Genomic DNA, 14,308 nt, shown 5'->3' with positions numbered 1-14,308 from the left:
CATCACCTTGGTAAGGAAAGGGGAGGGCACCGGGTTGGGGGTGGTGCAGGTGTGTGATGGGAGGACAGTGGGGAGGAGCGAGAGGGCAGGGGAAGGATGTGCCTCTGTCTTGCTCCCTGGATCTGATGGGACCTGCCATTTTTCTACACTGCTCAGAGGGCAAAGAAACCCAGGTAATGGGAGGTCACTACTCAATTGTCATAAAACACCCAGCAACAAGCGGGAGCAAAACAGGTGCCTAAAGTATCAGTGTACTTCTAGGCAAGGATGGGAGAGAATGGTTTCTTGCTACTTTTCCTGCCATTCTATGAAAATCTCTGGAGGATTGTTGCCTAGAGCAGGGATAGGTAACCTTACCGCCTCTGGGCCAAATTTGGCTGCAGCCCACTATTTAAATAAAGTTTTATGGGAACACAGCCACAGTCATCTGTTTAAGAGTCCTCTATGGCTGCTTTTGTAGACAAAGGCAGAATTGAGTCATTGTGACAGAGACCATATAGCTACAAAGTCTAAAAGAGTTACTGTCTGGCCCTTTATAGAAAGGGTTTGCTGACCCCTGGCCTAGGGGTGGGTTCCCACTTACAGATGGAGAACTGACTAACAAATAAATGGGCTCCTAAAAAGGACCAGTTTCTAGAACAGACAGCTTCCAGACATACTTTGCCTGAAGCAAACCAAGAGGCAAGTGGGGGTACCGCTGTGTACCTCGTAGAGTTTGGTGGCAACAAGTTTCCTACCAGTGGTGTTGATTCCTTCCATAATTACAACCTGAAAGACAAAAACAAACAGGATTGCTAAGCAGTGGAGATCAATGAGGTCTGGAATACATTATTTTGAGGCAGTTAAAAGCATTGTCCAACTACTCTCATTCTGTAATCATAAACTTAGGGCATTTTTGCAGAAAACGAATTAAGGGCGTTGCATTAGTAATAATAATTATGCTCTATATAAATGATCTAATTTTCACAACAATCCTATGAGGTAAGAATTATTTCCATTTTGTGAGTGAAGACACTGTAGTTTAGATGGCTAAGTACCTTGTGCACAGTCATGCACCTCATGGAGCGGGGAGTTGGGATTTGAGGCTGGGCAGTCAGGTCCCAGAGCCTCGGTCAGAGCATGGAGGAAACAGGAATCCCAACAGCGGTGTCTGCTCTGGGGCATGTGCTCCAGCCGCACCCCATGGCAGCAGAGACAGGAACTGAGGAGCAGCTGCACATGGCACAGCACCTACACTACAGGGGTAAAGAGTGCGCCTGCATCCTGGTGGAACTCCTCCAATCTCACCTGTCCAGGAAACAGAGAATATTCCTTAAGCTCAGATAAATCCACTGGAATTTGAGCACCCGAGGAATGTTCCCGGTCTCCCTCGAGAATCACTGACTTGTTGTTCAGCTTCCCGTTGCTATCACAGCCAATCTGGCCCAGCAGAGTGACAGGCTCCTACCAAAGGAAGGTCACAGCATAAGAATGACAGTCTTTGGAGCAGGAGCTCAAAATCTGAAGTCGATAGGGTGAATAGGAAAACAAACTGCAAACAACAAATACATTTCTTGGCAGGGCATTGCTTTGACCCTGAGGTGACTACCGCGTCATCACTGACTCTCAGGATGGAAGAACTCTGAAAGGGCATCTTGTCCACCCATCCACCCAGCACTTGAGCCCTCCTAGGAGGCTGCCTAAGTGTGAGCATCTCTAGTGTAGGGGAACTTGCCCCTGGATGCCTACCCCACCCCGTCCTCACCACCCCAGGGCAGCCCACTGCATCTTTGGGCAGCTATAACTACTTAATAATAGCTAACATTTCTTGAGCTTACTAAATACCATGCACTGTTCTAAAATGTATTCTTAGGCATTTTATATGTATTAACTCATTTAATCCTTGCAACAACCATCAGGTGGATATTACTGTACCCATTTTACAGATGAGGAAAACAAGCAACAGAAAGGTTAGATAATTTAGTCAAGGTCAAACTGTGGGTGAAGCTTGGGTTTGAAACCAGAAATTTAGCTCTAGAGCCATATCCTTAGCCACATACCATACAACCTCTTAACAGGAAGTTCTTTTTTAATTGAGCTAAAATCTCTGTCCCCATGGCTTCCTCTGTTCTGTTCCCACTCTTGGGAGAAAACAGAGGAAGTCTCATCTTTCCCAGTGATTGTGCCTCCCCGCCTTCCCTCAATTACTTCCTTCCAAGTCCTCTAACACTTCCTTCTATGACACAGTTCTGCATCACTTCCCCAACTGATCATTCTTTGAATGTAAACATTGACAAAGGTACTTTAAAGAAACTTCTAGAATATATTTCCCCTTAGATTAGAAAACATTCTAGAGAGAAAGCACTGGTATATATGCCAGATTAAACTATGATATAAAGATACTATTGGCAGCAGTTTGTCTATAACAAGAGACCAAACCAGGGGAGAGACTGTGAGTCATTGTCCAGAGAACAAGATTCTGAAAACCCCACCGTCGCTGCTGTCCTTTTATCTCGATACGTGAATGCTTCTATTTGTGGGAAATCCCTGGGGAGCTACCTGACTCACCACCAAGGGAAACAAGGCCTTCAGTCTCTGCTTATGTGCAAGACTCTAATCCAAGTGGGAAGAAAATCACTCTCTGGCCACAAAACCAGACAGCACTTACAAATCTTTCTTCAGAAGGGCCCATTTTCCCAAATTCAACCAAGATAGATGTTCAAACTAGAACACAGACAAGAAGTGAAAAAGGAAGCAAGAAGGATGCCTCTTGGTCATCGATTTAAAAACGTAATATTAATTAGTGAGAACTATTAGAACAACTCTTACCTGTGCTGGGGCTAGCAAAGGAGTGAAAGCTTCAATCTTGTAATGTTCCTTGAGTTCGCTGCCAAGTTCTTCTATCTTACAGGTCAGAACTACAGTCCCAGAAGTGGAAAAAAAGTATTATGTTTAAGACATTTCACTTGCCAAGAAGAGAAAATACAGCACATTGTAAAATATTAAAGTCAGTCATTTTACAGAAGCAGGAAGGGTGCCTGGACATCTGGCCAGTTTAAACCTTCTAAAACCCTTGCCAATTTTCCGATATTTGGTTGCTGAATCTGGCCTTCCATCTGGCCACAGGAGACCCCATAGCACAATTCCAGGGAATCAGCATGAACCCCACCCCATCTCCAAGTCTGCCCTTTACTCAAGTCCTCACTGAGGTTTTAGACAAGTCAAGGCCAACCTGAAGAAGGCTTCTAACGAAGGAACCATGAATATCTTTAAGTTGAATTCCTTTACATCGTTCAAGTTTTTGCTGCTGGGAATGGTTATGTGCTTTTTAGCAAAGTGAAGTGACTTGGGGCAATCACTGATAGTATTGCCAGTGTCCCTCCATTACTAGGGCTTCCATGAGGACATCTACCAACTCATACATTGAAAGGCAACCTTGGAACTTGTTCTACCAGCCTAGCTGAAGCTTTGTTACTCTACACCCTTCTAGGTGGTTTTATATCCACCAGAATTTCAAAGGGAAAAACAATCACCTTCTCGAATGTCTGGGAGCTTCTGAAACATGGATTTGTAGCTCCCAGTTAGTGCCTCTGGACATCCCAAGACCTTCAGGCTGATGTTTCCAGCTCCTCCTCTCCCAGACCAAGATAGTCCCTGTGCTGAGCCGAAGGAGGTAACCACTTCTCCTCGGTTACTTCGTGAGTTGTATTTCTGGGAGGGAGTAGCACTAATTGGAAGCAAAACAGGTTAATATTACTGTGTTCATATCTAAAGGGAGAGAAGAATAAAATGAGGTTGCCTTTGGAAATGGGGACTGGAGAAAAGGAAGGTGGCCTCATAGTTTATAAATTGAATCAGTTTAATGGGGTTGGACATACCCAGACCTTTAAGGAATTTCAGGAATGAAGGGCTGAGGAATACCAGGCTGAGGAATACCAAACATTTTTAGAGAAGTTTAGAGACAGAAACGTATTTTAAAAAGTTGTCGTTCTCTTGGCATTAAAACTAAGCAAGGCAAAAAGATCCCCAGATTCTGAATTGATTAAAAGGCAAACTTTAAGTCCCATTTTTTTCTTCTCATGAATTTTTAGCATTTATTGGAACATCATCTGAGCCTGCAACTGTGGATAAGCTAAAACTTGCTGAACATATATAAAAACTCACAATATGGTTCAAGGTAGAAACAACAATAAAATGAAGTTAAAATTAATCAACTTTCCCCAATGTCTATGGAGGTGGGGAAGTAATGAATTAACCGTCTGGTGATGTGCAAACATTCCCATTTTTCTAGGCTCAACTGCCAAGTTCTCACGTTTCCACTCCCTGACTGGTAAATTATACCTCTAAGAACACATGGATATTGCTGATCTGCTTAGATGACAGTGAGGTCTTCTAATCCTCTGGTTGTAAACACGCCGTACAGAGAGGTCTATTTAAAACAGGCTTTGTTTAATGCACTGAAACTCTGCGGGAACCAGTTTTATGTGGGGCACCATCGCAATTAATGCCATCATTCTTTCTTTTCACAGCCTACAGAAAATGAGCTCAATTAATTATCTCAATCTCCAGTGCCACCTCTACGTGAATAGTTTAGAAGTTACTTTCATACATTACAAAACCAGTTTCTGCTGTCAGCTTTATTAGTGTGCATTAAAAAATGACTAGGCAGCATTTTGCCAACTTCTCCAAGCTCTTCCCTGGGAAGCTCCATGAGCCATCCATTACAGCAGGCCCTTTAATGCAGCAAGATGCTCACATGAGGACAGTTGTAAACAGATCTACAGGTTTCAGAGCATTGTACTGACATTTGGAGAATATAACTCCTGCAATGGTGCTGGCACGTCTATAAGAACCATCCCTACATACCAGGTTGCAAAGATGCTCTTAAGTCTAGAAAGCTTTCTTCCAAAAAGCCTGAGAACTCCCCAAAGCAGCAGTAGACTACCCTAAAGTAAAACTGTCCTTCTAAATCCAATTACTGCCAGGCATGCTGGCTCATGCCTGTAATCCCAGTACTTTGGGAGGCTAAGGCAGGCAGATTGCTTGAGGCCAGGAGTTCGAGACCAGCTTGAGCAACATGGTAAAACCCCATCTCTACAAAAATTACAAAAATTAGCTGGGCTTGGTAGCATACACCTGTAGTCCCAGCTACTCAGGAGGCTGAGGTAGGAGGATCACCTGAGCCTGGAAGGCCAAGGCTACAGTGAGCTATGATTGTGCCACTGCACTCCAGCCTGGGCAACAGAGTAAAAGCCTATCTTAAAAAAAAAAAAGAAAGAAAGAAAAGAAAAAAAAAAAATCCAATGACCACTCACCTTGAATGACTGCAGAGCTTCTATCACCACCTTTCTAAAGTGATGGAGCTGAAAAGGCCGAGAGCAGTGGCGCATGCTTGACATCCTACACTTTGGGAGGCCAAGGCGGGTGGATCACCTGAGGTCAGGAGTGCAAGATCAGCCTGGCCAACAGGCGAAACCTCATCTCTACTAAAAATACAAAAATTAGCCAGGCATGGTGGCGAGCGCCTGTAGACCCAGCTACTCGGGAAGCTGAGGCAGGAGAATCGCTTGAACCGGGAGGCAGAGGCTTCAGTAAGCCAAGATGGTGCCACTGCACTCCAGCCTGGGTGAGAGTGAGACTCCATCTCAAAAAAAGAAAAAAAGTGATAGAGTTGAACAATCTTAAGCTCTGGTTCATCTAGAAGTGATCCAAAGTAGAGGTAATGACTCCTGGCAGTTGGTGTTTCCCTGAAGGGTTAATACTACTGCTCCTGAGCCTCATCTTGATGTGGAAACTCCTAAAAACCCATCTACTCAGCAGAGCACTTGCCTATGGAATTCTCTAATATGAGACGTGTCATTTACGGATTTCAAAAAATTACATATGATCTTTGTGGATTTATGTGCAATGGTGGCAGAGGGACAAAATACCAATTAAGTCAGGGCAGATTCACAGTGACAAGAAAACTCTCAGAAACTAGTTCTAACCTGACTTGGAAACAATAAACAGGTTATGAAACATTATGAACAAAGATATGTGCTTTTCTTTAAAAAAAAAAAAAAAAAACTTTAGATGAAAAGAAAGAAAAAGAAACCCAACAAAACACAAACAGAAGCAGGTGGAAACCTACTTGCCTCTACTGACAAGACCTGTTAAGACTCTTAGACTTCTGTATAGACAGGTTGTTTTCCATACAAGATATCAGTTCCCGATCTAGGAAATGAGCCCTAGAAAAGTGGGTGGAAAGTGAGTTTCCTTAATTACCGTAAGAAACAGTAATTTTCCACAAAGAAAAGGAAAGCAATGAAGGCAGAGAGCAATAGGCTTTCAAGCCAATTCACTGCAGAGGTACATGCCCACCTATAGTTAATTAATAACTCTGCTGTTAGCCTTCCTTAGATAGCCAGAGAAAGGGGAGGGGAGGCCAGCTTTATGGCACTTGAATGAATTATGATCCATACCTTGGAGAGAAACTTGACGGTGAGAGGAGCTGATGGGGGCTACGAGTTGACACACTCCTTTTTGTTAGGGGGGTTTCTGGGGTAGAGATAGCTCGCTTCTGAGAACCCTAGGGAAAAAAAAAGGAAAACAAAAATCTCAGTCCTACTAGACCCAATACTAATTAAGTGTATAGTACCTTGGAAGAAAAGGGAGAACATGTCCAAACGAAGGCACAAAATAGGACTGGGTGGGTTCTCTTCTTAAGGCCCCATCATCCAAGCATAATCTCAAAAAGAAATCTTCAACAACTGTAACCAACATTCAGGACACTGTCCCTATTTTGAAGGCAATTACGAGAAAGCAAACATTTTCCAAAAAGGACCACCAGGCTGGTAATGTGTCCTGTCAAATCCTTCATATGTTTACTTTCTGTCCCTACCTCTCTGTTTTCAAACAGATATGAGTTTTACAATGCATAGTTTTGATCTATGTGTACACATTTTCCTGAGAAGGAATGGGACATTACTACTTACTCTGGCAAAGTCTACCACACATTTTCAAAGGAAATGACTCCAGGCAGATAACAAGGTTGAGCTCATACTTGAAGAGTTAGCAAACATCTAACTGATGGTCACTCCTTTTTTTTTTTTTTTGACTCATCAACAAGAATCCAAAGATAAGCCCAGAACAGAGGCTGAAACCTACAGTCCAGAGACCTATTGCTCCCTAAAGTCTAGGATAATCGACTGTAATAGAGAAAACAAAATCCTTGCCTGGATAGCAGCCAGGAAGCCAGCTAGTCTGCAGCTTTCCCTGCCCTAGGGCTCCTCCTGGCTGCAAGTTTAAGAAGTTATATTGCAGAGTGGGCAGCTGGTGGCAACTGCAGGACAGAATGCCAGAGAACAGATTCAAAACCATCAAAACCAACTGCAATGGAAAATAGATTAAAAAAAAAAATCCCTTATTCTACCACCCTGATATAATAACCAGTTTTGAATATTCCTTAATAGTATTTTAATATTTTTCCAGGCCAGGGGTGGTGGCTCATGCCTGTAATCCCAGCACTCTGGGAGGTCAAGATGGGAGGATCACCTGAGCCCAGGAGTTCAAGACCAGCCTGGGCAACGGCGAGACCTCACGTCTGAGGAGGAAAAAAAAAAAAGCCAGGCGTGGTGCCTTATAATTTGTATATTAAGATTACAAATACACAAATTAGAATATACAAATTATAGTCATAATCTTAGTTTAAATATAAACCTAAGTATTTTATGTGCTGAATTTTCCACTCTATATTAATTATCAACATTTTCCCACACTGTTACATTTTTAATCTTTTTTTTTTTGAGATGGAGTCACTCTGTTACCCAGGCTGGGGCACAGTGGCAAGATCTCGGCTCACTACAACCTCTGCCTCCTGGGTTCAAGCGATGCTGCTGCCTCAGCCTCTTGAGTAGCTGGGATTACAGGTGCCCGCCACCACATCCGGCTAATTTTTGTATCTTTAGTAGAGATGGGGTTTTGTCATGTTGGCCAGGCTGGTCTCCAACTCCTGACCTCAAGTGATCCACCTGCCTCGGCCTCCCAAAATGCTGGAATTACACCCATGAGCTACTGCACCTGACCCAATGTTTTTCCCTCTTTTTTTTTCCGAGACGGAATTTCACTTCGCTCTTGTTGCCCAGGCTGGAGTGCGATGTGCGATCTCGGCTCACTGCAACCTCGGCTCACTGCAACTCCACCTCCCGTGTTCAAGTGATTCTCCGGGCTCAGCCTCTCGAGTAGCTGGGACTACAGGCACGCACCACCACGCCCAGCTAATTTTGTATTTCTAGTAGAAATGTGAGTTTCGCCATGTTGGTCAGGCTGGTCTCGAACTCCTGATCTCAGGTGATCCACCTGCCCGGCCTCCCAAAGTGCTGGGATTACAGGTCTTTATCCTTTTTAGTAGCTGTGTTATTTAATTAAACTGACCTACAATGATTTACATAATTACTTCTCTATTGCTGGATTATAGGTTGCTTGTAATTTTCAGTGATTACAAGTAATGCTGAGTCTCAGGTGAAAAGTGATTTGGCAAATTAAGATTTTAAATTTAAAAAAATGCTAAAATGCATATCTTCATGCATACAGCTTTTCCCATAATTTGAATTATTTCTTCAGAAGAGTTTTTTTTCCCCCTAGGGAGAATTACTGGGTCAAAGGATAGAAAAAGATTTTATGAATTTGGCCAGGGATGGTGGCTCGTGCCTGTAATCCCAGCATTTTGGGAGGCTGAGGCAGGAGGATCACTTGAGCTCAGGAGTTCAAGACCAGCCTGAGCAACATAGTGACACCCTGTCTTTATTTTTTTTAATAATTAAAAAAAAAAGATTTTATAATTTTAAGACATTTTCTCAAACTATCCCTCCAAAAGATTCTCCTAATATACAATGGGCTGCAACACTCCATGGCCAGTGTTGTGGGGCAGGGATATTTTGAGAGAATGACAGTCTGTCTTGCAAGACGTGGCAAGGTGACAGCACTTTGGTAAACAAGGCACAGTCTGGTGTTCTAGTCCTCAGCCTCAGGGCTGAAATCCAATAGTGTTCACCAACTCCAGTACCAGTTCTCAAGGATGCGCTCCCTTTAACCAAGCTCATACGATTCATTATTAACACTTAATGCCAGTTTCATCATGTTCTTTTGTTGTTGTTGTTTTTGTTTTTTGAGACGGAGGGTTGCCCAGGGTGGAGTGTGCAGTGGCATGATCTCAGCTCACTGTAACCTCCGCCTCCTGGGTTCAGGCAATTCTCCTGCCTCAGCCTCCTGAGTAGCTGGGATTACAGGCATGTGCCACCACGCCGGGATAATTTTTGTATTTTTAGTAGAGATGGGGTTTTGCCATTTTGGCCAGGCTGGTCTCGAACTCCTGACCTCCGGTGATCCATCCACCTTGGCCTCCCAAAGTGCTAGGATTACAGGCATAAGCCACTGCGCCTGGCTAGTTTCATCTTTTCTTTTTTTTTTGAGATGGAGTTTTCCTCTTGTTGCCCAGGCTGGAGTGTAGTGGCACGATCTCAGCTCACTGCAACCTCCGCCTCTGTTCAAGCAATTCTCCTGCCTCAGCCTCCCGAGTAGCTGGGATTACAGGCGCCCGCTGCCACGCCCGGCTAATATTTTTGTATTTTTAGTAGAGACAGGGTTTCACCATGTTGGCCAGGCTGGTCTTGAACTCCTGACCTCAGGTGATCCACCCATCTCGGCCTCCCAAAGTGCTGGGATTACAGGCGTGAGCCACCGCAGTGGCCGGTTTCATCATTTTTAATCAGAAATGTAGTCACCAATGGTACCATATTTTCATATCCTACGGTAAGCACATTCTCACACCCACAGAGAAAATCAAATTATAACCAAGGATGCCAGTTTATTAATTTACTAGAAATATAATTGCTAAGGGTACGGGAACGTCAAGTCCTCAGGCTAACACATTCTCTCCCTGTTAGACAGGGACATGGCAGCCAAATCATCAGCAGATTTATGGTGAACACGGAAGCAAAAGAACAGCTGTCAATTGTACAGGTGAAATATTTAATAGTGATAAGCTAAAATCACTGACATATCATATTTACCTCTATAGCAGAGGGACACCTGTTCCCAAGACCTGACAAGGGTCAGGCAACCTCAGCCTGGCACTGTTTGTATGGAAAGGCCAACATTTACACTTTTTTTTTTTTTTTTGAGATGGAGTCTCACTTTCTCGCCCAGGCTGAAGTGCAATGGCATGATCTCAGCTCACTGCAACCTCCGCCTCCCGGGTTCAAGTGATTCTTCCATCTCAGCCTCTCGAGTAGCTGGGATTACAAACACCCACCATCATGCCTAGCTAATTTTTGTACTTTTGTAGCGATGGGGTTTCACCGTGGTGGCCAGACTGGTCTCGAACTCCTGATCTCAGGTGATCCGCCCACCTTGGCCTCCCAAAGTGCTGGGATTACAGGTGTGAGTCACCATGCCTGGCCACACTTTGACTATTTTATCATGCTGCCATTGATGCATGGCCTAACAGTGACTGAACAATTTCCATGTGATAAGTACTGTTCTAAGCATTTTACCTATCTCTAGCCCGGACATATTGTTTGCTCAACATTTCACTCCAACTCATTTAGCGTGGAATTCACAGTCACAAACTTTTTTTTTTTTTTTTTTTTTTGAGACAGTCTCGTTCTGTCATCCAGCCTGGAGGGCAGTGGTGTGATCTTGGCTCACTGCAACTTCCGCCTCCCGGGTTCAAGCGATTCTCCTGCCTTAGCCTCCTGAGTGGCTGGGATTATAGGCACCACCACCATGCCCAGCTAATTTTTTGAGTAGAGATGGAGTTTCGCTGGTCTCGAACTCCTGACCTCAAGTGATCCACCTGCCTCAGCCTCCCGAAGTGCTGGGATTACAGGTGTGAGCCACTGCACTTGGCCTCACAGTCACAAACTTTGATTCACAATTTAGTCTCCTAAGTTTTTCCATAGCAGGAATGGGGTATCCTAAATATGGGATTTCAGTCATTGGAAGGGTATCTACTTCAACAGTAAAGTAAACAAATTTGCACCTGGCTTACGCATCAGTCTACTGACAGCTGGGTTACCATGAGTCAGACTCCGGAATATGATCAATTCTGGATACACAGACAAATTACATAAAATTCTGGATATGTGAAGCTGTTAACCAGATAAAACCGTGGTGGTCCCATTGGTATTGCAATTGAGAGAGCCAACCACACTCCCTTATTCAGAGGTCTTTCAACAACTATTAACATGCCAGGGTGCTGGGAAAACAGCAGCAAGTAAAAACAAAGTCTCTATTCTCAAGGAGCTTCCATCTAATGGAGAGAAGGCCGACTAAAACAAAAAAGTAAGTATATAACATGTTTGGTGGTAATAAAGCAAGAGAATAATAAGGAGAAAAATAAAGCAAGAAAATAAAACAGAGGAAGGGCTTTGTTTTTTTAGGCAGGCTTGTTCCCTGACAAGGAGACATAGGAAATGAACCCATATTTGGCATGGCAGAAGCAGAGAGCAAAGGGGAGCAGGGAAAGAGGACAGAAGGAGGAGGGGGCCAGCTCCTACAGAACTTCACACATGCTGGTTCAAACTTTGCATATCAGGAGGAAAGACGAAAAGCCAGTGGGAGAGATGTGAGCAAGAAAACCTGACCTTTTGCTGGAAAGGAGCACTCTGGCTGCTGGGTGGAGAGGTGGTTAGAGGTGGATATGGCAGAAAGAAGCCAAGGGACTAGTTAGGAGGCTGTCCCAATCATTCAGGAGACAATGATGCTGTTGGACCTGGTGGTGGCAGTGGAAATGGTGAGAGGTGGCCAGATCCTGGAGAGGGATGACAGGACTGGTAGCTAAGTTGGATGTGGGGTGTGAGAGAAAAAGGATTTAAGGAGGTCTCCAAGGTTCTTGGCCTGAGCCAATGGAAGAACGGAGGTGTCCTTCACTGGGATATGGACTCAGAAAACCACTTTAGGAGGAAATCAAATGAGTTATAGTCTCTCCAATTTTAAGAAACTCTAACAAACACCTAATTATTTCTTTTAATATTATATGCACCTGGTTTTGTGTTAGCAACTTCATGGGGCACATTTTTGGCCCTCTTACTCTCCACAGGCATATCTAAACTATTTACCTTCTTTCTTCTTGAGACAGGGTCTCACTTTGTCACCCAGGCTGTAGAGCAGCGGCATGATCTCTGGTCACTGATCCTCCTGCCTTGGTCTCCCGGAGTGCTGGGATTACAGGCATGAGCCACTGCACCCAGCCCTTACCTTCTTTCTTATGATGTAATTTACTTTGAATAATTAAGGCTCCCTCCATGTTTATGAATTTCTACAAATTTATTTAGTTAGTATAAAGAATAATTACTGGGCTGGGCACGGTGGCTCACACCTGTAATCCCAGCACTTTGGAGGCCGAGGTGGGTGGATCACCGCAGGTGAGGAGTACGAGACCAGCCTGGCTGACATGGTGAAACCCCGTCTCTACTAAAAATACAAAAATTAGCTGGCCGTAGTGGCGCACGCCTGTAATCTCAGCTACTCAGGAGGCTGAGGCAGGAGAATTGCTTGAACCCGGGAGGCGGAGGTTGCAGTGACCCGAGACTGTGCCATTGCACTCCAGCCTGGGCAACAAGAGGAAAACTCCATCTCAAAAAAACAACAACAACAACAAAAAAGAATAATTACTATTACTGAATACATTGCATAGGGCAATGTAAATTACCTCTTTCTTATGATGTAATTTACTTTGAATAATTAAGGCTCACTCCATGTTTACAAATGTCTACAAACTTATTTAGTTAGTATAAAGAATAGTTACCATTACTGAATACATTGCATAGGGCCTGATACTTTACCTATTTATTTCCTCTTCAAGCCCTCCAAGATCGGGGATATTGTGCACTGGCTGTCAGCTTCTTGAGGGCAGAGCCCATCCATGTCTGTTTCATTCACCATTGTTTACCCAATGTCTAGTGCAGTACATAGTTGTTGTTGTTGTTTTTTTTTTTTTTTTTGAGACGGAGTCTCGCTCTGTCGCCCAGGCTGGAGTGCAGTAGCGCGATCTCGGCTCACTGCAAGCTCTGCCTCCCAGGTTCCCGCCATTCTCCTGCCTCAGCCTCCCAAGTAGCTGGGACTACAGGCGCTCACCACCACGCCCAGCTAATTTCTTTTTTTTTTTTTTTGTATTTATGGTAGAGACAGAGTTTCACCATGTTAACCAGGATGGTCTCGATCTCCTGACCTTGTGATCCGCCTGCCTCAGCCTCCCAAAGTGCTGGGATTACAGGCATGAGCCACTGCGCCTGGCCACATAGTTGTTGCTGGATAACTGAATGAATGAATCCTGATATTATGGATAAGGAAACTGTCTCAGAGAGATAAAACAACTCACTCCAGGTCACCTAGGTCTTCTGACTCAGACTTTGAAGGCAATGCTTTTCCACTACCCTACTTGACCTTTCACACTGGGATCCAACACAGAACTGAATTATTCAATTATAGTATAAAACTATGCAACTATTCAAAAAGGGCAATTATGGAGAAATTATGTCTATAGAAATGTTTTATGTTGTGCTGAGAAAAGCAGGATAACTATATGTTTATAAGGACTGCCATTATGTAAAACATTTAGACATATGATCAGAAAGGAAGATGTATAAGTGGAAATATAGTAGGAAATGCATGAGAGTGGTTGATTTTTTTCCCTCAGATCTTCAAATGTTGTGATAACCTATTTTAAAATGTTACTTGTAAAATGCAATGTTCAAACACTGTTTACTTACCTTTGAAGGTGTGGTGTAAGAGTTCAAGAGGATTTCCTCTTCTTCTTCCACTTCAATTCTAAGAACACTGGTTAAGAAAAACAATAATGGCTGGGCGCGGTAGCTCATGCCTGTAATCCCAGCACTTTGGGAGGCCGAGGTGGGCGGATCACGAGGTCAGGAGACAGAGACCATCCTGGCTAACACAGCGAAACCCCGTCTCTACTAAAAAAAATACAAAAAACTAGCCGGGCGTGGTGGCAGGCGCCTGTAGTCCCAGCTACTCGGGAGGCTGAGGCAGGAGAATGGCATGAACCCAGGAGACGGAGCTTGCAGTGAGCTGAGATCGCACCACTGCACTCCAGCATGGGCGACACAGCGAGACTCCATCTCAAAAAAAAAAATAATAATAATAATAATAAACCTTCATATAAGGCAAGGGCTGATTGCTAGAAGAAATCTCAATATTAGGTAATTTTTACAATTATTATTATTGAGATGGAGTTTCCTCTGTCGTCCAGGATGGAGTGTAGTGGCCTGATCTCAGCTTACTGCAACTTCCACCTCCCAGGTTCAAGAGATTTTCCCACCTCAGCCTA

The 14,308-nt window shown here is 43.9% G+C and overlaps 1 protein-coding gene across 2 annotated transcripts in view; it reads right to left on the bottom strand.

Annotated features, from left to right (window-relative positions):
• POLA2 (DNA polymerase alpha 2, accessory subunit) overlaps nt 1-14,308 on the bottom strand; it is a 36,176-nt gene that overhangs the window by 15,493 nt on the left and 6,375 nt on the right. For both annotated transcript variants that reach the window (XM_004051498.4, XM_019037511.3), the window contains exons 4-9: nt 13,731-13,788; nt 6,441-6,547; nt 3,513-3,706; nt 2,809-2,897; nt 1,288-1,443; nt 706-768 (exon numbers count right to left, since the gene is read on the bottom strand). In XM_004051498.4, the coding sequence (XP_004051546.1) occupies nt 706-768; nt 1,288-1,443; nt 2,809-2,897; nt 3,513-3,706; nt 6,441-6,547; nt 13,731-13,788 (667 nt within the window). The remainder of the gene's footprint in view (nt 1-705; nt 769-1,287; nt 1,444-2,808; nt 2,898-3,512; nt 3,707-6,440; nt 6,548-13,730; nt 13,789-14,308) is intronic.

The sequence above is a fragment of the Gorilla gorilla genome, chromosome 9, assembly GCF_029281585.2.
Source record: "Gorilla gorilla gorilla isolate KB3781 chromosome 9, NHGRI_mGorGor1-v2.1_pri, whole genome shotgun sequence".
Taxonomy (NCBI): domain Eukaryota; kingdom Metazoa; phylum Chordata; class Mammalia; order Primates; family Hominidae; genus Gorilla; species Gorilla gorilla.
The sequence above is the reverse complement of the archived record's forward strand: the minus strand, read 5'-3'. Positions and strand labels throughout refer to the sequence as shown.